Source organism: Toxorhynchites rutilus, chromosome 2 (genome assembly GCF_029784135.1).
Source record: "Toxorhynchites rutilus septentrionalis strain SRP chromosome 2, ASM2978413v1, whole genome shotgun sequence".
Lineage (NCBI taxonomy): Eukaryota > Metazoa > Arthropoda > Insecta > Diptera > Culicidae > Toxorhynchites > Toxorhynchites rutilus.
The window spans coordinates 231,608,113-231,636,090 of record NC_073745.1 but is presented as its reverse complement, the minus strand read 5'-3'; the positions used below and the strand labels follow the sequence as shown (position 1 = coordinate 231,636,090).

Here is a 27,978-nt window from a genome sequence, read left to right as displayed (position 1 = left end):
ATTGTTTGTTGAATCATACCCTACCATATTATTCATTGCTACGGACGGGATCTCGCGGGTAAGGAGCAAAGTGGTGCACATATTTGGGCTGAGAACGGTTTTTGTCTTTTCTGGTGTGCAAAAGTCTAGCCTTTCAGCTAATTTTATGTTTTGTGATCGTCGGACGAGTCGTGTTTAGTTGGAACGTCGATTGGATAGATAAAACGTGTGATTTGTGTAATTATCGAACTAGTTATTCCTTCGATTCCGTAGCCAAGCTGGAGAATGTAATCACCGGATCCGGGAAATTCGCGGGTGCATTATATATGAGAAAAGTATGAAGATTGAGTAAAGACTCGTTACTACTTGTGCAAAATTTTCATCCGATAGCATAAAACAGTGAGATTTTAGAAGCAATCGATACTGCTGTTGTGACTGGTGATAAAAACCTACAGTGATCGAAAGTGTACATCCCAGTGACAGAAGTTCTAGCGAAAACTTAATCCTTTGATATCCCGATTACACAGCAGCTGAAACGCAAACAAAGGGAGGAAATCATCCCTGATAAGGTCACGCGAGACAAGGAAGCTGCGAGCAACGGAAGTTTTCGGGAACACTTTTGAGAGGAGAACAAAGTAGAATGGCTTTGGATTTTGCGGCAACATATAAAGTGCTGGTACTAGGTGATTCCAATGTTGGCAAAACATGCATCGTACATCGATACTGCGATGAAAGATATTACGATACCTATATTTCAACAATCGGTAAGTGATAGCGAGCATTGTGGTCTCCAGCGAGAGCGACCGCCCGACCAAGTTATGATTGGGTGTGAGTGAGGAAAATTGACCCGCCAGTGTTGTTGTTTCAAAATTTTAATGGACAGATTATAGATGAGACACAAATATCCTCAATTGTAGCTATTACTCGACGGGGCAAAGTTTAATTCACTATTTGTTTGTTTGAAACTGTTTTTTACTATTACTATATTGACTGATTTCATTACTAAATGTAGAAAATGTGGTTTTGCATTTTTTATTTGAAGCCAGGATCAAATTACGCTTTCATATCCTGTATGCAATTGTTTGCATTTATTTTAAATACGCCGAGTGCTTGGTGTTGGTATTTTAATTCAAAGCACCAGACGGCAGAAACCACTCAGACAGTCGCTACGATGTAATGTTTCTGCTTTGATTTTCCACACTGTTAACCGCCACAAGGATGTGAGGGCAGGGAAGGTATACGAGTGTGACTGTTACAAGAAGGAGACGAGCCGAGCCAGCGGGGAGACCAGACCAGGTGGAGCAAAAACTGTCGAGAATCATGAGAGCGAAATAATGAAGGGATGTAAACTCAGGATTGTGAATCGAATTTGTTTTGATAAATGGTTGAAAAAAATATCTGATTTCACATTGGAACGTTGAAATGTATCGTAGATACGTTGTTATGTCCATTAACCCGTATAATGGGATCAAACAACGTGGTAAATTTTCAAAAGAAAACTTTACAAAAAGTGTCAAAGTATAGTTCTACAAAAAATGTTGAAGATACAGTGAGTAAAATATATTTCCCATATGTTTCAACTGTTTGGGTGCTATAAATTAGACTTTTAAAATATAAACATAGCCTCTACAAGAGCTTTTAAATATCAAGTAAATTTCACTATTGAATGTCCCAGTCCAATTGTCAACAGTTATTTTGAATTATAAAAACACATTTTAGAAAATTATTATTATTATAAATTCTTATAAACGCACCTCATATTTTATTCTTAAAAATAGATTAAAACAAGGAACTAATAAATTCAATGTTTGGTTTGTTTTCCATTTTTCAGAATCGTTTCATGAATTCAGTTTTGGCATTATGTAAATCAGATTGCCCAGCATTCTTTGCAAAATTTTATTCCACTCATCTCTAACACAGCTCATGAACTGTTCCGAATTGTCGTTGGCGTTGGTAAACATGTCTTGCCAGAATTCCTCAAAGGTTCTAAATAGCGTTGATGTCCAGGCTACGAACTGGCCAATCCAAAACCTGAATTTTTCTCTCGGAAAACAATGACAAAGACATCTCGCTGACGTAAATGGCCACATTATCTTGCTGAAGCTGTCGCCCATTACGTCTTCGGTAACCGGTATCAGTACACTGTCCATCGGCTCCAAATAGGTTTCCGAATTTATTCTTGTCGAAAGGCGTCTTTCTTCTTCTTGGAAAAGCGGCTTATACCATGAGACTACCTTCCCCAAAATTCCTGCTCAATTTCACCTGAGGATTCTTTATAAGATCATGGAAATAAAACGCACAGCAGTCAGGACCATCAAGATTGAACTTTTTTTATCGGAAAAAAATCACCTCATCCAACTCTGTTTCCCAGTTCATGTGTTGTTTCGCAAATTTTAAACTCGTCTGTACGTGCCTTGGGTAGGATTGACGATCTCGGATCGATTCTTAGAAGATCGATCTTTTTCATTCCGATTTCCGATTTTTTGGATCAATCTTTTGCACTCGATGAAATCGAGAGAATCAATTTTTTTGCTTTCGATCTTTTCGATCTTTTTGTAAATGTATTTTTCAGTATACATCGATTTTTTTATCTCATCAAATGTCACCTAACCTTTTTTTGAACATAATGTCAATATTTGGATTGCTTCTTCTACGATTTACTTCTGTTCCAATGCTGACAAAGACGGAACTAGTGGCAGCTACTGAGGGGATGAACTGTGAACGATTGCCCATAGAATCACTGAACTTGATTTTGACATCAATTACAGGCGAAATGGGTTTTTCTGGATTTGGCGCCAAACCAAGAATCGGCTTCGACTAAATGACAGATGTATGGCACGATTGTCTCTTATTGTCAGCTGAGCTTTGGGCGGTTATTGAATTTCTAATTGTGCTTTTTCAATCAATTTATTTAATAAAACGACTACCTGACAGCACAAGATGAATGCCCTGTGGCTATGGCCTTCATGCTGAGAAACAAAACAAAATGCTTTTGATATTTAAATAAAGATATGAAATTTGTATTCCCTGTTCAAAGAAAAGACGACATATAGAACAAGCATATTCGAAAAAAAGCTTTTAATTTTTCAAAAATCGATTCGGTAAAGATCGATTCAGCAAAGATCGATTCTTTAGTACTGATTTAATCAGTGGATCGAACCCTAAGCAGTTTTGAAAATCGATTCGATAAGATCGATCTTTCTATAAAGAGCGCCCAATCCTAGCTTTGGGGTAAGGATTTTTCGCCTTCTTAGTGTAAACCGAATGTCCAGATCCTCGTAAGATTTGAGATACACGTCTATTCGATATGGGAAGGTCATGTTCATATTTTCTTCCCGAGGCATTGAGCTTTCCAGTTAGTCTAAGATTATACATCTTAGACTAACTGGAAAGCTCAATGCCTCGGGATGCGGTTCCGGTCCCGGTTTGAAATCTTTGTTTGAGTTGCCTTTATTTTTCTTTCGTATGTTATATTTGGGACCTTCTTTGAGAAAAATTCTTTTTCGATGAAATTGGTGTTTCGTTCTTTTACGTTGACTTTACGGTGACAGGACGTTGTAAGTGTAGCGCATTTCAATCTCCGCTCACTTTCTTTCCTTTCGGCAACGTCGACCGTGAAAATCGACCGAAACGCTAGACCACCAAACTGAATATGAAATGACCCAGCAAACAATAAATCGTATGAATAGCCATAATTGGAGGCGATATACATACATTCAAGAAGCATTTGGATGATATATGATGCATATAACTGGCGTATACTCGCAAAAGTGAAGGCGATATACGTATATGCCATATTTTATACGCATTATACGATACTTTTCACACTGATATGCGATTTGAGCCGACAATGCTTTATAAAATGAATAGAATGTGCAGATATAATACTGCATATCGCGATACTAGGATGAGTTTTATACCGATACTAGCTGACCCGGCAAACTTCGTCCCGCCTAAAATTTGTTTTTTGTTATCAATACCATCAAACATTCACGTTTTCTTACTATGAGCAAGTTCATGGGTCCAATCACAGAACTGTTCATTGATTAATCTTCTAATCGACCCCGTTGAATTTGGAATGGCAGCTCCCCTTAAGAGAGCGGGGTGGAGTGTCTAACCACCGTAAAAACATTTATTGTAACCTAAAACCTCCACATGCAAAATTTGGTTCCATTTGCTTGATTAATTCTCGAGTAATGCAGAAATTTGTGTTTCATTTGTGTTTCCCCTCCATAATGTAAGGCATTACGCTAAGTGTGTAGAAGATGGTTAAATTTACGCGTAGTGAGTTAATGTGTTGCACTGTTGCATTTCTAAAGCGGAAATATATAGTTTTCTATCACAGCACTTTTGTTTTTTTTCTATAATACCAATAAAACGCTCATGTGTTGGGAAGTCAAAATATCATTCTATCAAATCGAAATCTATCATAATAAATCTAATAGAGACAAGAACTAAAAAGTGATCAGAGATGTTTTATGTTTCTCTTCCTTCATGGCGGATAGGATGCATCATAATCCTTCGATTGATATTTCGTACGATTGTAATTAGATACGAATTTATATGCGACCTAGCATGTGATTATGTAAAACTTTACATACCCAAAATTCTGGAGGGCATATGATGTACCCAACTTGCGTGTACATGCAAAAGTGGAGGCGATATACATACATGGAAAATGTTTTTGAACTAGTTTGGATGAATATACAACTCATTCGTGCATCTAGTACGACTATTGCCATACGTATATACGATGTATTACAGACAAATAAATAGGTCATAATTATAATTAGTTTTATAACCTCGCGAATCGCCATTTGTATATATGAAGACATTGTTGTTTGTAGAAATAGAAAATGTTCAATTGACTTTCAGATGGAGGGGGATTCAATGTTTAAAAAGAGTGCTGGTGATGGTTAAGAAAATTGCTCCGATGGAATTCGAACTCTGATTGTTTGGATTATCAAGCAGCAGGCTATCTGAATTACAATGTTGGGGCAGTTAAAATTTGTACATATGATACTTAAGAGATTCAATCGGATACGTCAATCATAGTTGCCAATTTAACTTATTTAACTGTGTTTTAAGCCAGCGCTACACGATGCTACGAACACCCTCGAATGCAGGATGCTCGACGCATCGTGTAGTCGACTGGCGAGCTACGAACCGCCAATGTCGAGTGTCGAATATTCGCGTTGGAAGGTAACCCGTTCGTTGTGGATTACCTTCCAACGCGAGTGGAACGAGTCAAAGGATTTTTGTCATTCGTTGATCATTCGATGATCAACGATGACATTCGATACAGCGCTACACGATTCATCCGAATCTATCTTTGACAGATTGGTTTGTTTACAAATTTTAGATGAAGAAACTATGAAATTGATCCATAAAATTCAAAATATTCGGCAAAATATTGCAGTTTTATCATGTTGATTTCAAGCATTTCTAATTTACAACCCGATATCAGTACAATTGCTACGGCTACGGCTTTGCTTTCAATACTCGCATCGTCATCCAGTTTCCTAACGTTTTTGATGGTAAATAAAAACAATAAACATTCGATCCAAATACTCGACGATTGTTTGGACCGATTGCATTGAATCGGACATTCACTTCACCGTGTAGCAGCACATTCGTCACAACATTTGTCGATTCATCGAGTCAAATGTTTGAAACCAACGTTCGAGTGAAACGTTGGACGAATCGTGTAGCGCCCGCATTAAGGAAAAGTCATCCAAATAAAAAATACCAAATACTTAGTTTCGCTCATTTGAAATGATAACTCAGAAAATTCATGGGAACGGTCTCAATTCTAAATAATTTTTGTTCAATTGTCTGTGAACAAATTGTTCTCTCAATAAATTCAGAATGAAATTTTACATGATTGGCCAAATAAACCAAAGCGCTTTGAAGTATACTACCAGGTTGGTCAATACGACAAAACCACTCTGCAACCATAGTGAAGCTTCATTGTGGTTTGTTCTTAAACAAAAAAATACACGAATGTGATTCGATCCCACTTCATATACGACTTAGAATACGCCAAGTTCTATGTTTGCACACACATACAACTTATCTTGATGATTTGACAGGTGGTCAAGTTATTGTCATTAAGGTTGGGTAAATGCTAAGATGTCAACTACGTGTATAGGAATTTCGCTGCAAAGTATTAAACATCTTATTCCAAAAAAGTATAGAGGCACTAATGATAACGAAAAGTACATATTTACTATACGAATACACTTACGAAAGCTCCATAATTGAAATGGTTTGGCTTAGAACTATTTAAAAAAAGATGCTGTTGAAACCTAGTTGTGCTTATAGGAATTTCTCCAACTGTATTACATATATTCAAAAAGTATTTTTGTTAGAAAACATCGGAAAAATTGCCTAAAAAATAAATTGTCGGAAATTACAAATCTTTCTAACTCATAATGGTGCCGGGATACGGAGTATATCATGTCATAATGATGACCGTCAGTCGGAAGTATTGGAAATCCTTCAGCCTCCATAATGTAACTCAAAGACATTACGCTAAGTGTGTAGAAAATGGTTAAATTAACGCGTAGTGAGTTAATGTGTTGGACTGTTGCATTCCTAAAGCGGAAATAATTAGTTTTCTATCACAGCACTTTTGTTTTTTTTATAATACCGATAAAATGCTCATGTGTTGGGAAGTCAAAATATCATTCTATCAAATCGAAATCTATCATATTGAATCTAATAGAGACAAGAACGATTAAGTTATCAGACATGTTTTATGTTTCTCTCCCTTCATGGCGAAATTTGTGAGATGGATGGTGAAATATTTTTATTGTTTTTGTCTGAACGGAAATTTATGGGCTGCATAAATGTGTAGGACAAGTCAGTTGCTGAGGGTAAACTATATCAATGCCCCGGAGGAACAAGAAGGAATGAGGGTTGTTCATTTATTCGAAAAAGAGTACGTATGTGATATTCATTTCCTTCCGAATCTATGTTTCTCTTGAATGTACGAGATATAATTAAATTGGGAAATCAAATTGGCCGGAGTTTACGCATGATATACAAATTTTCCAACTTACGCAAATCTAAACCCTTTAGAATGGTATCTGGAACATCCCTCGCATGTTAGAGAAGCATGGATTCTGATGGTGAATTCAGTGATATATTTTAATGGTCCGTTACGACTTCAGCTGAGCATGGGACAACATAAAGACAAAGAAAGAAAAACGAATCATAAACCTGATAATATATGTGCCATCGGCTAGTAGTAAATATATTTTACTTGGATTCTGTGGTCGTCATTCTTATCTTCGGTTACGGGGCTTTTTTTGCTATTCAATTTTTACTCGTGAGAACATTTAACATTTTTATTTGATAGGTATAGAAACTTGCGATCTTTTTAGTGCAGTGTCATTGCTCCTGTTTGGATAAAATTTAAGTGAATTAAATCGTATAGAGTTTAGGGGAAAAAATCGAACGGCAACTTTGATCACTTTTTATGCCTTTGGAAAGCAACCAAAGGGTAAGGTTTCGGCATCCGATGATAGCTTAGTTTGTTAGCTCCCACTTACTACCAATATCATTCAATTTTGTATAACTTTATTAACAATAAATTCGGTTTAAAGCAACTATGAGCGGAAAGTATATAACCTAACAAGACCTAGCAAAAAATAAAACTTATATAAATAGCAGAAATATCTAAATTTCTTACATTTTCTTACCCTAAATCTTATCATCAGCGCTATGGAAAGTATTGTTGCAAATAAGAAAATTAGAGAATTTCTCTGAATCTCTATGTGGTTCACTGAAGAGCTATGGCTATGGCTCTTCAGTCTTATTTTCACGACACTCTCGAAAGCTTGGGAAAGAAAATATAGAAAAAAATACGATACGCCATAATGAGATGCACTTTCAGTATTAAAAAAAAAATATCTCAAAGCTAATGAGAATGGTGTACAAAAAATTGAAAAGTACGTTTCTTACCATATATCCTATGGTGCACCACGTAGGAGTTCGAAAAATTGTTAAAATTTCCTATTTGGTACCCTATACATTATGTTCCATGAGCGGATGATTTGGTTTGGGGGCACACTTCCTTATTGGTTCATGAGTTACAGCATTGAGAGTGAAGCAACTTTTTTTTATCAAGCCGTTTATTTTTACAGGCTCAGTTGTATAAGTTGAAAGGAGCCAAACTCTTAACTATATTTCTACTAGCATATATTAACATGTTTCCTTAATTCTATGGTTAATAAAATTGGAAACCGATTACTAGCGGTCAACTCGAGTTTAGAAGGGTGACACATTTTCATTAGGAAAACACTCACATTCACATTCACATTCACATTCTCATTCACACTGGCACTTCACACTCAATTCTTAAAACTATACTTACATCTAATATGTAATTTAACTTAATGTTAGTAGGAAGGGAGCCGATAGCTCGCGAAGGACGAGAGGGATGGGAAAAGGATGTATGAACACTCGAAGATCGATAGCTTTAAGGTGAAGGTTGAAGCTAGTCAAAAATGGTTGCCACAATGGCGCTCATTTCTTTGATCTCCCTCCCTTACCCCTCGCCCGAAAATCAATAATTTTGCCAAACAGTGTGAAGAAAATGATCGTTTGCACACACTTCCCACCAAGTAATAATAACCAAAATCTAATCGATTACTCACCAAATATTGAATTTTCATCCGCCGTCGCAATGTATAGTGGAAAACGTCGTAAAACTCGAGCTAGTGCTCTGAAAGTAAACTTTCCATTTTTCAATTTTCTGCATTGGTAAAAACATCTTCATTTTTTCGACACTGATGCCAGACAACATCATCGAAAAAGTTATAAAAACCACTCAATAAAATGTTATTCCTGAGTCATAGCGTTTCATGTCATGAAAATCAATGAAATAAAATTGTGTTGATTCCAATACAATTATAATTTTTACGTTTAATGGGTCTATAATGTAAATTTTAGCAACTTGAACATGGATACGTGTCAAAATTGAACAGCAATCGTTCGTGAGTTACAGCATAGAGAGTGAAGCATCCTTTGTTATTGTGAAAAAAATGGAAAAACTCCGAATTTCCTGTATTGACAAAGCATTGCTTTTTGATGGAAAAAAATACAGTGCAAACCAAAGCATGACTTGACAAACGTTATCCGGACTCTGCTCCAGCAGTCGAAAACCAAACCTTCATCAATACACGAAATTCGGTTCTTTTCCATTTTTTTTCACAATAACAAAGGATGCTTCACTCTCTATGCTGTAAGTCACGAACGATTGCTGTTAAATTTTGACACGTATCCATTGAAACATGGTGCTTTGTGACAGTCAAGTTGATTTTTGTAGCCATGTAGACGTCAACTTTATGAACTTTTCAGCCGAGCTGTTATTTGCAATACGCAATTTGGAATTGGATTGGCAATAAGCGTTTAAAATTTTACATTTTTCACGATGCGATCGATTTTCGTTTTCCAATTTGTACCCCCAATATGTTCCCGAAAGACCTACGTCAAAATCACGCAGACGGACAGATCACAAAAAACACATATAAATAGATCGATCTGACTGAAACTTGATGTGTGTTCTTCCAAAAGAGGCTACTAACTAATCATAACCTCAATGCGAGCCAGTAGTGCCATCTCTCTGACTTTACACGGACTTTTCAAATGATCCTCGAATAGTATTATGTTGGATTTTCGCCTTGATTTTCTGGATCGATCAGGCATTACATATGCTTTTTTGCGCTTCTGGATGTTATGTTGAATTTCCATTGAAAAAATCCATCAGAAACCTTTACGGCGTTCAGCAGAATTTCAGTTCCTTGGTGGTGGATGATTTCTAATGACTTTGGCTAATCAAATTTAAATCTTTATGTGGGAATGACGGGGAATTCTCATCATAAGTTTACTGTATGAGTGCTTTTCTTTCTATGAATAATAGTTTTCTAGTTCTAATTTTATGATTTTGTAATAATTCATTTTTCAAATCATCTCTCGACTCTTCATCAGGCATCGATTTCAAGCAAAAGTTAATCAATCTAGATGGAGTACCAATCAAGCTGCAGATTTGGGACACTGCTGGTCAGGAACGCTTCCGAACCCTGACGACCGCATACTATCGGGGTGCGATGGGTATCTTGCTCATGTACGATGTTACCAGTCTAGAGTCGTTCAACAATCTGTCCTACTGGCTGCGGAACATTCAGGAGGTAACTGGGCGAAAGCCAATAAAGGTTGATTGAATGAAAATTGAACGTCGAAATTATTTTCAGAATGCGTCACCGGATGTGGTAAAGGTGCTGGCTGGCAACAAGTGCGAGTGCAATCCACCCCAGCGAGCAGTGGATAAGGAGCGAGGAGATAAGGCAAGTTCACAGTGTTAGAAATTATAATTGATCACCTCTGGGGTTGTTCGTACGCACATTAGAATTTGATAGCACTCAAACGTCCCCATTATATTGAGATGCTAACATACCTCAAGGGAAAAACCAACACATAATTCGATTCGTGCTAAACGACATCAAGAAATTGAAATATGTAATGAATGTAATTCTTTACAATGGTATCAACCACGAAGGTATTTTATATTCCCGCTATTCTAGGGTTATTCAACTAAAAATTTCACAACTTCGATGAGCTTATTTGCTGTTCAAAAATGGAGGCCAATAGCAATTCAATCACAAATTGCTTAACTCAATAGATCGTTTCTCGCGTGCTAATCAAGCAATCTCCTGACAATACAGATTGACCTGGAATTTGGATGAAACATAGAGTGAAAAAAAACAACACTAACTTGAAATCCTTTGTTCGGCGGAAAACTTGGGGAAAATGGGGGCCAAGAAAGCTAGACGATACGAGTGAAAGGTAAATAGAGAAAAATTCTATAGAAACAGTAATAGGGCTGTATGCATGGATACAATCGAATGAATAATAGTCGAGACAAACAGGCGACACACGGAACGCTTATTAACCCAATCATTGTTGGAATTGTACCCGCAGCTGTGTTCGCAAGTGGATCCACGGCTGCGAAATTTCTCTGCAATCGGTAATTATTTGAGCTTATTTCTTTGGAACAATTGCCCCGTAAATTTTACACTTATAGGTAAAATTCAACCCTAACCATATAGGTAACGAACATCACATAAATTCGTATTGGAATTATAATAGATCGGAATCGTTACAGTTCTGAAAAGAAAACTTTTTTTTCGTAATTTGTTTTTAATTCACGGAACAACTAATGCATTGGAAAAGATTTATGAAAATCAAATTCTAACTTATCAAAATGTCTAGTCCCGTTCTTATGAATAGAGTTGTTTGTTTCTATTTTCTAGGTGCAATAAGCGATTCTGAAATTAGGTTCAATTCCATCATGACGATAGTTTCGGGCTCTATTTCAATTATGTCTGAGTGATTCTGTCGTCAATGAACGGGAGTTTTTTGTTTTCAAATTTACCATTTTATATCTGAGAAACCATATAGATATACTAATATTAACAGTTTTATTGACGTACAGGGGTTGTGGCATTATATATAGGGCTGGGGAAAAAGAAATATCGTATTTCTGATCGAAATTTGACGCTTTATTCAACATATTTAAAATTATCCAATTTAAGTCAAATATGCGCCGTTTTGTTCGCAAATTTGTTGCCATTCAGAAAGCAACTTCATTATCCTCCCCTTATAAAACCCCCCTCCTTATTTGCAAAAAACCTAGACAGCCAGTTTTCGCAAGCCTCTTTTGAGGCCAACTTAGTATCACCAAGAGCGTTTTGCATGGACCGGAAGAGATGATAATCACTTGGAGCCAGGTCCGGACTATACGGTGGGTGCAATAGGACATCCCATCCGAGCTCCCGTAGCTTTTGGCGGGTCATCAAAGATGTGTGAGGCCGAGCGTTGTCCTGGTGGAAAACAACACCATTCCTATTGATCATTTCTGGCCGCTTCTGGTCAATCGCCTGCTTCAAACAGTCAAGCTGCTCACAGTAGAGAACCGAGTTGAGGGTCTGGCCATAGTTGAGCAACTCATAGTGGATGATTCCCTTCCAATCCCACCAAACACACAGCAAAACCTTCCTGGCCGTCAATCCGGGCTTGGCGATGGTTTGGGCCGGCTCACCGCCCAAGACTTTTTTCGCTTTAGGTTGTCGTACGTGATCCACTTTTCATTACCAGTCACTATCTTCTTCAAAAATGGGTCGAGTTCGTTCCGTTTCAGCAGTGCATCGCAGGCGTTGATTCGGTCTGAAAGATTTTTTTGCGTCAACTCGTGTGGCCATACATCCAGCTTTTTTTGGAATCCAATCTTCTGCAAATGGTTCCAAACGGTTTTATGGTCTATACCCAGTTCTTGGCCAATCGAGCGAGTGCTCACATGCCGGTCTACTTGGATGGTTTCAACGATTTTATCGGTTTCCACGACGATTGGCCTACCAGTACGGGGTGTATCTTCGACAGCCACTACACCAGAACGTAATCGATCAAACCAACGCTATGCTGTGCGAATCGTTACAATATCGGGTCCCTAAACTACACGAATTTTTTCGGCCGCCTTCGTTGCAGTTTTACCTCGCAGGTAGTAAAAAGTAAAATATGGAGAATTTCTTGCTTGGTGGAAACGTGACGCGCTATAACTTGAGACTGAAAAGGACAATCACAACACTGTCAAAACGACACTTGTAGCAGAGATTGTCGTCTTTAAATAGCCGTACAGTATGACCCGATGCAATAAGTACAACCAGTGCTGAAAATATTCACGTTCACGACATTCAAATTCAGCGAATTGCTGCCTTCCTTGTATTGATAACCTACTGCTCAAGCGAGAGTCGATAAATATGAAACAACACTGTCAATGAACCCCAGTGGAATGAACATCTACATCAGCTTGCCATGAAGTTCATTTTTCATTTGCACCTTCCTTTTCGTCATGGTATTCGTAAGGTCGAAAAAGAAGATCATTGCGTGTTAGTGAAAATCAAAGCATAAAATTCAACGTCACCAATTGAGAGTAAAATCGATTAATGGTAAAGGATGGCAATCCATCACACAAAATTCTTGTTTTTGGCGAGTTCGGCAATAGAATGTATAGAATAACTCTTGCTACGTTTTATGAATCTACTCACGATTGCCCGGAAATGACATACACCACCATTTATATGTGCAATGGGTGATACGTTTTCAATAAAAATTCACTGCAAGCGATGAAGATCAACTTAACGTTCGTGATAATCACCTGAAATTATTGACAGTAATGGAAATGCCTGAATGCAGGCTTTTCGAAATTCGTTCATGCTGTTTTCGACCAATATACCAGACAAAGCTCATGCGTCCCGACTCTTGTGTTATACTCATTATGACAGATATGGAGTTGAGTTTCAACAGGAGAGAATTCATCCGATACTGGGAAAAATCTAATTCCTTCATTCGTGAATAAATTTTGATAATTTGTGGCACTGAGTACAACACAAGATATGTTTAAGTGTTGAAATATATTGACAATATACGACATTTCTTTTTCCCCAACCCAATACATCGGTACTCACACAAATTTTGCAATTAAATAATAAAAGAGAATAATATGTAAAAGGTCGGGAAACGTGGCAGTAAATCTTTACATGCATTTTGCACATGCACACGAACCGGGTACAAAGATAATTTCGGGTTTAAAGTTCCGCGGATTAAAACTTCACTTTTCAAAATTTCACTTTTTCTATCTACTACTAAACGCACTGTACATATTCTCTAAAGCCGGGTTCAGATGGTGCGAGTAAGCATACGAGTCGGTCTAGTCAGTTACTGCAGTGCAGCTACTCACACCGTGTGAACACATTATGCCAGTTAGTGTCATGTGTGATTCGGCGTGCGAGCTACTTCAAAGTTTTTTGAATTTACTCGCACTCGCATCGCTCAAAACGTCAAAAACAGAATTTAGCGCTCGAATCATGGATGCCAAATCTTTACATTGTCTTTACATGTCTCTATTTTTAAGATATTTTAAAATATGCGAAGATATTTATAGACTTGAAAATTATTGGAAAAACTAATAAAACCCTCATAGTTTCTAAACGGAATCGTTGTTATTTTGTTTTGCACGCTGGCGGGGCACGTTTTCTTTTTGAGATAGTTTTATTGGGAATCTTAATATAAAATCATTATCGGACACAATTTTCATTCAGAATTCTCGCTTAACTTTTGAAAAGGTCCTATGTAACAAAAGTAAACAAATCGAGTTAATGGATGCACGCTCTTAGTTTTCAATCATTGAATGCATTACAAAAACAATCGTTCATGTATCTATCTTCTTCATCTTTTTATCGCCGATACAAAAAATATCCAATGTGCAGATTCGTATTTTAAGCACTCGGCTGTTACTTCGGACGCCACTTTCCTCCGACGCTCGGAACGTCCGAAGTAACAAAGCAGTCAAAACAACACAAAGTCGTACTTCGGTCGTTTTGGGTTTTTGTTTCTTACAGGCGTTGTTAGCGATTTCAGTGCAATTCAACGAGTGATAACAACAATAATAAGTCTTTAGAGCGAAATGCTGATATTTGAATTGCTGTTTAGTAGTTAGTTTCAGATTCGCATCGTGCAACGTAATATGTCCAATGTGCAAATGCGGGCAGTCAAAAGGTCCAATGTAACATTTTTCGCTCCTAGTCTTCAACTTTAATCTCAAATCACGGAACAACTGTTACGATTGGTTTTTCAGAGTTATTCTTGACTGCTAGTGGTGAAAGTAGCGATAGAGATCGATACCTTTAATACAATTCGCAGATTAATGTTCGGGTCTTCAACTTCGTTTTTCTCGAGTTGACGAAAATGTTACATTGGACCTTTTCAAAAGTTACGCGAGAATTCACTCACAACTTGCAAAAAAAGTATTGTTCTAAGAAACAGAATACATATTCGATTTAAAAAAGTAGATTTTCTTTCATTATTTTAGTTTTGAGGCGTATTTATTCCTCCTGCAAATCTACTATCATTTTCATTTCACAAATTGGTACACGAAGCTGCTGTCAAGGTGAAATAAATCAAATTTTGAAAAATCTTTTAGACTGCCATTTGTAGCACCACATACTTTCGGAATTAATTTAGCTATGGATGCTTCCGAGATTCTAAAAAATATCGACAATAATCTGAACGATATTCCAGAGTATTTGTAAACAGGGTCAGCGTGTGTTTCGCGATAAAATTGTGTAATGATAAATTCAACTGAAAACCTAAGACGAAAACTGCCAATAAAGAAGTCGATTTCGGATCAATCATCTGACAAATTCGGACCTAATTGCTGTTTCTGACTATTTGATGGGCATTTGAAAAATCGTCTGGCATCTATGGTGAACCCGTGCCGTAGTATCTAGTTTCTTGCCAGCAGCTCACATTGTGTGAACGGACAAGGCGAGTCAACCATTTGTCAAGCGAGTTCACCGGGTCAGCAGCTGCTCATTGTGAAGTCAGCTACTAGCAACGTATAAATGGGCCTTAATGAATAGTTCATATTAACTATTATTTAAATTCATGAACTCTCGCGTAACTTTTGAAAAGGTCCTATGTAACAAATGTGAACAAATCGAGTTAATGGATGTACGCTATTAGTTTTCAATCATTGAATGTATTACAAAAACAATCGTTCACGTATCTATCTTCTTCATCTTTTTGTTGCCGATATATCCAATGTACAGATTCGGATTTTAAGCACCCGGCTGTTACTTCGGACGCCGCTTTCCTCCGACGGCCGAAACGTCCAAAGTAACAAAGCATTCAAAACAACTCGCAGTCGTACTTCGGTCGTTTTGGAATTTGTTTCTTACAGGTGTTGTTATCGATTTCAGTGCAATTCAACGAGTGAAAACGAGTGATTGTTGTTTATTAGTTAGTTTCAATTTCTTATAGTGCAACGTAATATGTCCAATGTGCAAACGCGGGCAGACAAAACGTCCAATGTAACATTTTTCGCTCCGAGGCTTCAACCTTAATCTCAAATCACGGAACAACAGTTACGATGGGTCTTACGGAGTTATTCTTGACAGCTAGTGGTGAAAACAGTGATAAAGATCGATAGCTTTTAAAACTATTCGCGAAATAATGTTCGGGTCTTCAACTTCGTTTTTCTCGAGTTGGCGAAAATGTTACATTGGACCTTTTCAAAAGTTACGCGAGAATTCATATTATAGCGAATTCGTTTTTGTTCAGTTTCGACCCCAGTGCCGCACTAACTGCTGTCAAATCGTTTTTTTATTCACTCAGTTTCGCACTCAGTGTCGCACTAGTTCGCCCCGAAAGCTGTTAGTTTCGCACTGAGATGTTTCACGGGTTGGCACTCGGGTTCACTAATACAACTGTACCGAACTGTCAAGTTCCGAGTATTTTTTTGGAAAATCTAAAAATTAAGACTATGAAAATGGAAAACCTGCTGCTCTTGCTTTTGTATTATTGGAATCGTAATCCAATTCGGATTCTGATTTTGAAGAGTAGATTTGTGTAGACGGCATTAAGCTCCGTGTGCTTTCATTGGGAGGCGAAAATGAGTATGGATATTCAGGAGGAATAAACATGCTCTCCAAATCAAAATTATGAATGAAAATTTACTTTAACGTATCGAATATTTATTTTATGTGATGAAATAAGAGGGTTTTTTTCCAATATCGCAGAAACATTGAACGAAAACAGTGTCTAACGATGATTTTATTATAATAGTAATTATTTGTGGAACAAACAGGAATTGCATCGACAAATGGTTAAGTGAGTGTCAGGACTACATGTGTTACGTAATTAAACAATATGAAGTAAAGATTTTCATTCAAACTTTTATATTTTTACACTGCACTTGGCCCTTCTGATCTGATAGAAAATAAATTACCTCCCAAGCACTAATATCGCCACCAGACGTCGACACTGTACATTTGTCGTCGCAAATATAAACAAATCAGACTATATAACGCACACCAACAAACCACCGCATTCGTGAAACAGAAAACGTTTTTTTTATTACAGAGTCAGTGTGGCACTGACTCAGTTTTAAAAACGAATTCGCTATTAGTTTCTGTATTCGCTGCTTGACGCAATGATTATCGATCGACTTTCGCTGCTTTCGTGATGCTGCTATTTCACCATGATGAGAATGGGATTTCCAATCGTCTAGCCAGTCAGCCGGTCTTTTTCGTGAATGGTGTGTGACTTGAAAGGTCCGATTAGTTCAAACGTTACTTGAAGGTTTCCTTGGAATGAATACTGATGCGGAGGCCTCTGCGACCCCCGCAGGTGCTTCTTGCACCGATGCTGCTATCCTACTGTAGAATGATTCAACTACTATTCAAATTTCTCTTGTTGAATCTTGCGTTTCCATTGAATGCGATACTCAAGTTCCTGTGCAACATGGTCATTTTATAGCTGGCCAGGCTGACCAAAACATGGCGATTTCTATCGTCGAATTACCGCGAATTCGAGGCTTGTAATCGACTATTCGATGCAATATGGAAAATATGGGACGGTGTGATGTTTCAACCTGACGATTCAAATGAGACAGCATTAATGACTTATCAACATGTGGAGACTCTCAGTCTCCACGGCGCATTCTAGTGAGCGCCGAGTCTAGTGAGTGCACTAGACCAAAAGAGGTCTGGAACTTCTTCCAGTAGCAATCAAACTTGCTCGAACTTCGTATTCCTGGATTTTCATGTTGGTATTATGCGATACGGACCTTAGTAGTTGGAGAAACAGCATTCACCACTTATGGACTGGAGGATATCAACGCTGGCAAAAGATAAATTATGTTAACTTTTTGCTCAAGTACAAATACATAAACACTTAACTGGTCTGTGGAGGTCCTCTGACCTCGCGCTTAAAGCGCATCGTTGAAAGAGATGCAAGTTCTCTTCTTGTGAAGATGGTACCCTTTCCTTGATGGGAAGAATGTGTTTTCTCCTTGAATTTTCTGTTCCGTATGATTCGCCCTTCGTTCGTGTGATGACGATTCGTACACTCCCGTCACTTCCGGTTCATACTGGATGTCATCGGAAACAGATAGTTCTCTCCATAATACACTTAGAAAGACTAGAATCAGTGTCAATGCGATTGAAGTCTCTTTGTGCCATTTCAACCTCTTGAGAGGGAAATCATGCTTGGATCTTGGTGAATTTTGATCGTTCGACATTTCATCGACAAAAAGATCAGTGGGAATATCTCCATGTTGTGCATCATGCCTGCTCTCTGATTTTCTAGCCGGTTTTTCCTTTTCAGCGTAGTCGTCTCCGCAATCTTCTAATTCATTGACTACACCTGATACCACCCAACCGAAGATAGTGTTGTGAATCGTTGGGCCATTGTGACCCAATTTCATTTTTCCATCTGATAGTAGGTCATAATAGTACTCCGCTCCTATAACTACATCGATTGGCCCAGGTGTGTTGAAGTGTGGGTCTGCCAGGACAATTTCCTCTGGTATTTTAAGGTGCTGTATGTCAATTCGGTTAGACGGTAAAATCACTACGGCGTTGGATAATATGTGAAAACTAATGATCTTCGAGTACTGTATGTTTCTCGAAGGGAGCGAGGAGATCGTAGCTGTAACCACGTTTGTACATTTTGTTTCAGACGGACCGATTCCTTGTACTCTCAGATGGCATGCAACAGGTTTGCATCCCACTTCTTGGGCAAATGCTGTTGTCATAAAATTTCACTGGGACGCGCTATCCAGCAATGCCCCTGCTTGTATTTCATGACCAAACTGATCACGGATGCGTAAAATGGCAGTCGAGAGTAGAACGTCTTGAATTTTATTTCTCAAATTGGGTTGCAGAATGCTGTATTGTCTGTGGTGGGTCGCGAGATACTGCCTTGATCAAGAACTTTTGCTGAACTAAGGTGTTGTGCGGATTGAGTTGGTGTGGCACGGTACTGGCTTTGTGGCACAAATTGAGGTGGTCGAGTATGTTGAAAATTCGTTACATTAGGTCGCGTCAAATCGTATGAGGATGCGTTAGGTTGTGTCACGTTGCATGAAGTTACGTGAGATGGCGTTGTCTGATAACTAAATGCTTCATGTAGCAGTGTATGATGCTTCCAATTGCATATCGAACATGATCCTTTGCTACGTTTATTAACCGTGTGACCATATGCCACACAATTGAAACAGAGCCTTTTCGTTCTAGCATCTGAAATACGGTCATTTATGCTCATTTGTCGAAATACATGACATTGAAAACCACTATGTCTTGATCCACCACAGAAATAGCAGTCATCGTTTATCGAAACCTGATGACTGGAGATCAATTTATTTTTGTTGATATTCAGAATTCGGAACTGTACTGATCTATTGCAAGACTGCGCAATGATCGCGGAGATATTCCACTATCTCTTCATATTTCACAAAATCTCTAGAGTTATGGTGAGATTCCCAACTTCGACGAGTTTTAGGATCAAGTTTCGAGTTCAATATATACGCAAGTAGAACTGACCATTCCTTTGTCGATACCCCAATCTTGTTAATCATTTGAAGGTTTTTATCAAACGTATTTAGTAACTGGCTAAGTGATTCAAATTGCTCTCTTTTCACTGGTTCCACAGCAAATAAAATGTCCAGATGAGTTTTCAATATTAATTTTTTATTGTCATACCGCTTCTCTAAAGTATCCCACGCTACTTCGTAATTTGCAGCAGTGAGATCGATGGCACCAATCTCCTATAGTGCTTCTCTCGTCAGTGAAGTGCGTAAGTAGGTGAATTTGTCAATGGCTGACAATGTGTGATTATCGTGGATTAATGAACGAAACGTGTCTCGGATAGTTACCCATTGTATAAGCATAAGTAAGTTTTATATCTGGCAAACGTGCTCTTGATGTTGGTGTCATTGGGTTGGACGAGTGAACCATGGTAGTGGAACACGGTATTGGTTGAGATCGCATACAAATTAGCCCAGATTTAATATCGTAGTATAGATTCTCGAAACTAGCTATGACTCGAAAATCTTTTTCATCCCGATCTTCCTCACTGACCTCAGGTTTTTCTCCTGCACTTTCTATTGTCGCTTCAATCTATCTCCTCACTATATAAAACTTGTTCAATGCACCGTCCAGCATAGCAAGCCTAACCTCGATCTGATGCTCATCGTAATCCGTTCCATTCAATTCCGTGAATGGTTGAAGTGTCTCCAGAGTTTTCCATAATTGTCGTTCATGCTTGTGAAGATCTCTCAGTGTTGCATCAGGCATTTTGGATATAATTTATTTTCAAATAGTAAGCGCACAATGAACGCCCGTTCAGCGAGCTTTTGTCAACAAAGCGAACTTATGGATTCCGGGTAAGCGACTCAAATCCGATACTTTGAATTTCATTAAATTGAATATGCATACGAATAATCTTTTATTTTTTTTTTTATTCATTCGGTCAAGTGGACCTTTTTGTTTGAAAGTGTAATGGCGGATATCGACGCCTTCTTTTGTTCAAGACGAGAATGGCGATCGCCACAAGCAAAGGCAGACCACACCACAGACTTATATTTACTTCCCTGAGTATATTGGAAACTTTACGAATCTTCCATGCATAGGTCATACGAACGTTGATCACAGGAACAGATCAGGATATTCGATAAAAATCCGGTATTTCGATTCTATCTCCGAGTCAAGATGACGAGTTCACATGAAACACAATTTCCCGAAATTACTAAGTCCACCGATCCACGAATCCGGTTCGAAGGACCAAATGTTAAATAACGGCAAACACGAACCGGGTACAAAGATAATTTCGGGTTTAAAGTTACGCGGATTAAAGTGACGCACTTTATTGGGGTGAACCAATGAGGTACATATAGAGGTGGAGCAGTAGGCGAAGTGTATCTGTATTGGCAAGCCAAATATCGTGTCGTAATTATTTGAATTCAATATGGAATGCATATGGAAGAAATAAAACAATGTTGAAAGTACTTACGGTTGCATGATAATTTGAGCCAAAATTCTCATGAAATCATTCAACTGGTTGTTTTTTTTAACAAATGACAGTTATATCGTGGCTTATTTCGATTATTCATGTGGTAAAAAGGTCCAGAGAGCAGTCGTATGTTTAGTTCTCGAAAGCAGTAACATTTTCTGTGAAATTTTGATTAAATGGCGATTATTATCTCACAACATACACACCGACACTGAGAGCCTTCGAAACATCAACTTCATAACGGTAAAATAATGAAACTTCGTTTGTTTCTATGAACGTGGGGGAGTGAAAATGGCACATGGAAATATAATATCACTTTTACCCGTCTTTTTCGACGTCATTTCACAAATATTCACTTCACGCTATCACATTAGCCTCATATTCGGCGGAAGGTCTACAAAAATGTACGTTTTTAATTGATAAATTACTTCCTGAAATTGGCATTTTTACATGGATGTGGTGGGCAATCAAAGATAAACACAACGACTGGCGTCACTATTTGCGAAATAGTTATGGCAGCGCATGCTATGTCACTCGAAACTCGACCATCTTCATTACCTTTTTTTCCAGGACATTGAGGGTGAACAAAAACTGCGACCCCTTCGCTTAGTGGTTTATTCTGGACTGAACTCATGGTACAAAAATGATTACTTCGCAATAGCGATGAACAATAGCTCGATAGTGTGTGAAGCTCGTGTTGACGGCTTGCACAAACTATTGGTTGTGGGTCAGCACCATTCACAATATTGTCTGTGCCTCAACACATTTCTCATTGATATTGCGTTTGAAATTCAAAGTAGAAATTTATAGACTGTCATCCTTTTTTGTAAAATTCAGAGAAAATATGATGCGAAGAATTTATGTTACGGATGTGGGGAAATAATCTCAGGAACTCTAAAAATATTTGAAAGCAACCTCGATATATTTTGAAATTTCGCGTGGTTCAGTATCTCTGCTTTTCGAACTTGGTCAAAGAATACGCTTTCAGAATAACAGAAATAAATATTTTCTGCAAAATTAATATGTTAATATTAGGTTGTCAAAAAAGTCCTGCGGTATTTTTTTTTGATTTTTCATTTGTTCATAAAATTAGTTACAATCATCTGTTTTAAGTCAAATATGCGCCGTTTTGTTCGATGACTTGTTCCCAACAAGATGCCAACTTCATAATATCCCTGTTATAGAAGCTCGCTTCCTTATTGGCAAAAAACTCGGATAGCCAATTTTCACAGGCCTCTTTTGTGGCTAACTTCTGACTACCTAGCTCGTTCGCAATGGACAAAAACAGGTGGTAGTCACTTGGTGCAAGGTCCGGACTATACGGCGGATGCAAAAGAACCTCCCATCCGAGCTCCCGGAACTTCGAGCTTCTTTGTGAATCCAAGCTTCTTCAAATGGTTAATAACGGTTTGATGACTTATCCCCAGCTCTTGGCCGATGCTACGGCGGCTACTATGCCGGTCTTTCTCGGCTAATTCAGCGATTTTGTCGCAATTTTTGACAACAGGCCTTCCGGAGCGTGGCGCATTTTCGACGACCTCTACACCAGAACGAAAACGTTGAAACCATCGTTGTGTGGTAGAAATGGAAACTGTATCGGGTCCATAAACTGCACAAATTTTATTGGCAGCTTGAGATGCATTTTTGCCTTTGTCATAGTAGTACTGTAAAATATGTCGGATTTTCTCTTTATTTTGCTCCATATTTGCGACACTATAACTCACGAACGACTTAACCAAACAAAACACTGTCAAGGACTATATTATAGCGCGCAAAAATACCTTTCCAACAAGCTATACTATGGCTCGATACAATGAAAACAGCTAGAACTACGCGCTTACAACGACACCTCGCGGAAATACCGCAGGACTTTTTTGACAGCCTAATATGTCTTCTAAAAAAATAGCTAAAATAAAGAGTAAGAAGCTAGTTTTATAGTCTCCACTCAGGTGACGACATATCAGGCCCTCGTTTGAAAACCTCCTCTGATACCTCCGGGTTAAAATCGCTTTAAAAATAAGAATTTGGCATCCTACCCTTATGGAAAAGAAGCGATGGAATGGTGGAATGCCGAGAATAACATTGTGCCCAAAGATCGCATCCTTCCTGACACCCCAGAGACCCGACCCATAGAGAGATATTAGGCCAGCGTTAAGCGGAACTTGAAAGAGAGGCAAAAAATGATGAGAAGCAAAAGCAAAACCAACTTGTATTCTGTGGTAAACAAATTGGGTGCGATATACTATGCTCTAGGGATCATTGAAACACTGCCCATCGACCATTATTTTATTTTTTCAGACAGTCTCAGCTCAATAGAGGCAATCCGCTCAATGAAAGTTGATAAACGCTCATCTTATTTCCTAACAAGAATAAGACATCTATTGAGTGTTTTGTTCGAAAAATTATTCAAGATTACCTTAGCATGGGTTCCCTCTCATTGCTCGATTCCGGGGAATGAGAAAGCGGACTCGCTAGCTAAGGTGGGCGCTTCAGAAGGCACACTTTTTGAGAGGCAAATTGCCTATAATGAATTTTTTCACATTCCTCGTCAGGACACACTCGTTAGTTGGCAGCGCATGTGGAGTGAAGATGAGTTCGGTCGTTGGTTACACACGATTATCCCTAAGGTCTCGACGAGTGCATGGTTCAAGGGATTGAATGTAGGTCGTGATTTCATTCGCGTGATATCTCGGCTTATGTCCAATCACTACAACCTAAACGCGCATCTCTATCGCATTGGGCTCGCAGCAAACAATCTTTGTGATTGTGGCGATGGCTACCACGACATCGAGCATGTTGTCTGGTCGTGTATCCGGTTCCATGCTGCTCGCTCTCAGTTCTCTAGAGCACTGAGTGCAAAAGGCAGACAATCGGATATCCCCGTCCGGGATATCTTAGGTAGCCGGGATCCTGATCTTCTGCTTCATCTATACCTGTTCCTCAGAAACGCCGATGTCAACGTTTAATGATGTTTCCTTCGTTGTGTCCCCGTTTCATATCCCTCCTATCCGATCGATAAACTTTTACTTAGTCGCGGCAATACATACACACACTCTTTACAGATGCACGGGCCGAAGGTTGTGCAGTCCACTGATCATTCAACAAGAGCCAAAGGTTGTACCGCTCATGACAACTCTACACGAGCTGATGATTGCGCCGGCTAGTGACCATTCTATCCTGGATTCCTCGAGTCGAGAAAGACGCACCACGCTAGATATGGGGTACAGACTAGGGAGCGTTGCTGATTAATGGTCAGCTGCATCCCAATAGGAAGTAGCCCGTGTCGGGTACACGTATAGAGCATCGAAGACTGCAACATACCAATTATGAGAACACTTGTAATACTAACCTCGAGCCAACCGCGAGTAATCGGTTACATATTACTAACATAGTTGTAAGACAAAAATTGTCAAAATATTGGACTCCCGGCCCCGTCAGGCTAACGCCACATGTGCCTTAATAAAAAATATATTTTGGGGGAAAAAAAATGCGACGAGGCCGTTAAACAAATCTCAATTTCGAATGTTGGTGTTGGCGCGGGCGTTGGTATTTCTGGAAACGATCTTTGTTGCATTATGATGAGTTTTTACTTTCTTCCTACACAATTTATATTATTCCTTCTCACTTCCGCTTGACTTCTTCTTTTTCTTTTTCTTCTTCTTAGTTTGTTTTCTTAGTGCATTGTAATTAAACATTCATTTGCTGGGGATGTTTTAGTGATGATGTGGTCTTGAAGTATAGAGGCTTTAAACTTGTTCAATTCATCCAGCTCTAACCTTGAAAAAGTACTAGCTGGATGAATCATGTCTTTCGCTCGACGCAACGTTTTATGTGCGAAATCTACTCGCAAGTACTGGTAATTTTTTCGACGTCGCTCTAGTTTCCGGCTTCGGATTGTTCCCCAATCCAGGCTTTCTGATAGCATTGCCCGATCACATTCGTCGCGTTCGTAACAGTTGATTTGGTCACCTTTACCAACTTTTCCAACGTCGAGTACGAGAAGCTTGAATTTTCACATTGCGGGAATGATATTTTCAGGCGTTACTCCACTTGCTTGGACGTCATTTAGGAAACCGTGGAGCAAACGTCAAAATTAAAATAGAGAATTCATTCTACATGCGCACACCTAAAAAAAATACTTCAAATTTAAGTTCACAAAATTTTAATCGTTCCACCTTTTAGGCATTAGATGTAAGGTCTAAAATCGTAACGTATATGACCCATTTGAGAACTTTCCTTATCCCTAGTTACCAAGTTTCCATTACATATATTTTATACTCTATTTTAAGCATGTCAGTCGGTTACTTCAGAAATATTTCGCACTTATTCCGTTCCCTGTAGAAATCATTCCAAGGTGATTTTTATCCTTAGATTCGATCGAGTCAGAATCACCTAAATGGATCGCAACGCAATTCGACATTGAAAACATTGAGCTTCGTATTGCATTTCTGTGAACCGAAAATGTTAATGTATTTTCGAGTGTAGTGAACATATTTTTAAAATAAAAATTATGAATGAAAATTGACTTTTCTGCATCAAATATGTGAGTTATGGAATGTGCTGCGAGTGGTGAAAAAATATTGAACGATTGTTTTTGATAATGATTCCATATCATTGATTTATAGATAACGTTTTAGTTGAGTAAGGTAAGTTAAATAACATCAAATAGTATCTTTTTGATTCAAATTGTGCCTTTGGGCCGGCTAATCTGATAAAGAGTAAATAGCTCCACAGATACGGATGAATCATTTTGACGTTTGTTTTACGTCAAGGTAAGCTTATCATATTTGCTTATGTCAATTGGATTTTAATCGAACGGATTCCAGGCAGTAACATTTTCTGTCAGCAAGTGGCTTAAAAAATTCAGGAGGGTTTGGAAGAAAATGTCCACCGTGGTAACATTTCTTCATGGATAATATGCGATAAGTGCACAAAAAGAGAGGCAGGTAATTTCAATACATAATTTTGTTTATTGAGGAAATATCTCGATGTGAACTAATTCGTTCCGTCGAATTGAAGACAAATGCAGGACGAGTACATGATTGCCATTTTATTATCCCGGAATAATGAGGGATTTAGCAGATCAAAATTATTTACCTGCATTTATTCAAAATACTGTCGAAACGGAAGGATGTTTTTGTGAACTAGAGAGAACCCCAGCCTTTCATTTTACAGCTGCACACAGGTATCAACTGTTTTGAGCAGGTTGGTCAGTATTTTATGATTCCCGTTTAAAGCTGCTAAAAACTAATGATAGAATGATTACCCTGTAGTGATTATCATAACATGGGAATCTGGGAGGTGTAAATGTCACGTTACATACATTAACGATGAGAAGCATAATGTCCGAAAGATAACTCGTATAACGTTATTTCGTGGAAAAGCCTTGCGATTGTTTTATAATTGTTATTACTATTTCTAAAACCAAAAAAACACTGTTGATAGACTAAAGCTCATTTTTTTCGACAGATCGCAGAAAACTTCGACATGCCATTTTTCGAAGTGTCTTGTAAGCAGAACATAAACATTGAGGATGCTTTTCTAACGTTGGCCCGTAAGATTCGCGAACAACGAGAGCATCGGGTAAGTTTGTAGAAACCATCTCTATCTACATTGATTACATTACACAGCATTTGTTTCGTCTCGTTTCAGGGTGAAAACTTCGACGATGGAGAACGTCAGAAGGGTTTGCAGGATATGATCAAGAATGGACCCGGATCCAATGGGCTAGGGCCGTTCACGTTAGGCAGTGGCGGTGAGGGTGGACGATGTTCCTGCTAAGGAGGTGGCGTTTCTGGATTATCTGTCCTCCGGAGGTGTACTACAGAGACAAAGCAAGATATTGCGTTGAAAAGACTCAAACTATTGAATTGATAATTTTTATTTACGATCCTTATTACGTTAGGACATACTATGAACAAAGTTTCACTATTATGTTCTGTTCTTTCATGAGGGAGGCTGGATAAACAGCTCGAAGGTGCACAAATTTTAGAAACAGGTGGTATCTTTTTATAAAGAGAGTGACTGTAGAGAACAATGTATTAGTGAACTGAAATGAAGTATTAAATCGGTACTCATATCATATTAAGTAGTGCAGATTACCAAAATAGGAGATTCGGATAGTTATATAAACTTATGGACATTTAATTGGTTATGGGAAAAAGTATTAAATATCAACGATTATGTTCAAGTTTATCTCATCGGTTTATTTCCTTTTTCCATGAATCACTCCTTCGAGAGACAATGAGCTCTTAATCATAAGTGTCTATTGCTAAACTAGATACCCATAACGTAGCGTAAACACTTTTAAATAGTAAGAAAATCACCGAAACAAAACAAAATTTTACTGTCTTTCAGCAGCCATATTTGTTCGCTTGTTGGTTGCGTATATGAAAAATAGCCTTGTTCGAAACATAAAACGAATACAGTTATACTTTATTGATAGGATCACCTGACTGTTGTATTGCTTCTGATATTAAATAAGGGGCAGGCATGCTCGAATCAAAAATGAGCATGAAAGCGAAAAAATAATTTTGACATCTTATTCAAGAACCACAGCGATGTTAATTTCAGTTTAACTTTCATTTATGTCAATGTGATAAGAGTCGCTGGGAACCGATTTTGTTTTTCAATTTAAATCGTGCAATGAAACAAACCATTCGATTCGCTTCAGTTTAGGAATGAACAAACTAAATATATTACGAACTAATTATTATTATTATCTAGGAAATAACCCAAACGAAATATTTGCATAGTTTGCAAAGTCTTGAAAAAAATTACATTACATTTAACCGGAATAAGAGAATGAAACTGACAAATGGAACAAGATGAAGATGAAGAACAAAAAAGCTGAACACAAGGCGAATTTGATCGAATAATATTTTTGATTATTGTGTCCGGAAGGACATGACGATTGTGGGTGAAATTATACTAAAGATTTAGTAGAAATAGAAGCTGATGTCAATGTTGGGTATGGGAAGTAATACGAAACTGTACGAGGAGAAAAACTGCAATGTAATTGATAGTTTCCTTTCGAATATTTAAATAATAAAAAACTGGATTACTACGCCAAATAGAGTTTTTGTT

General features: G+C 38.1%; 1 protein-coding gene across 1 annotated transcript; it reads left to right on the top strand.

The window, feature by feature from the left end:
* On the top strand, positions 1–27,965 carry LOC129765511 (ras-related protein Rab-8A). The gene is made up of 5 exons (XM_055765901.1): positions 1–743; positions 9,976–10,175; positions 10,239–10,331; positions 26,362–26,475; positions 26,545–27,965. The coding sequence occupies exons 1-5, from the start codon at positions 620–622 to the stop codon at positions 26,671–26,673; spliced, it is 660 nt and encodes a 219-aa protein (XP_055621876.1). The 5' UTR covers positions 1–619; the 3' UTR covers positions 26,674–27,965.
* Positions 27,966–27,978: the final 13 nt, after the last annotated feature.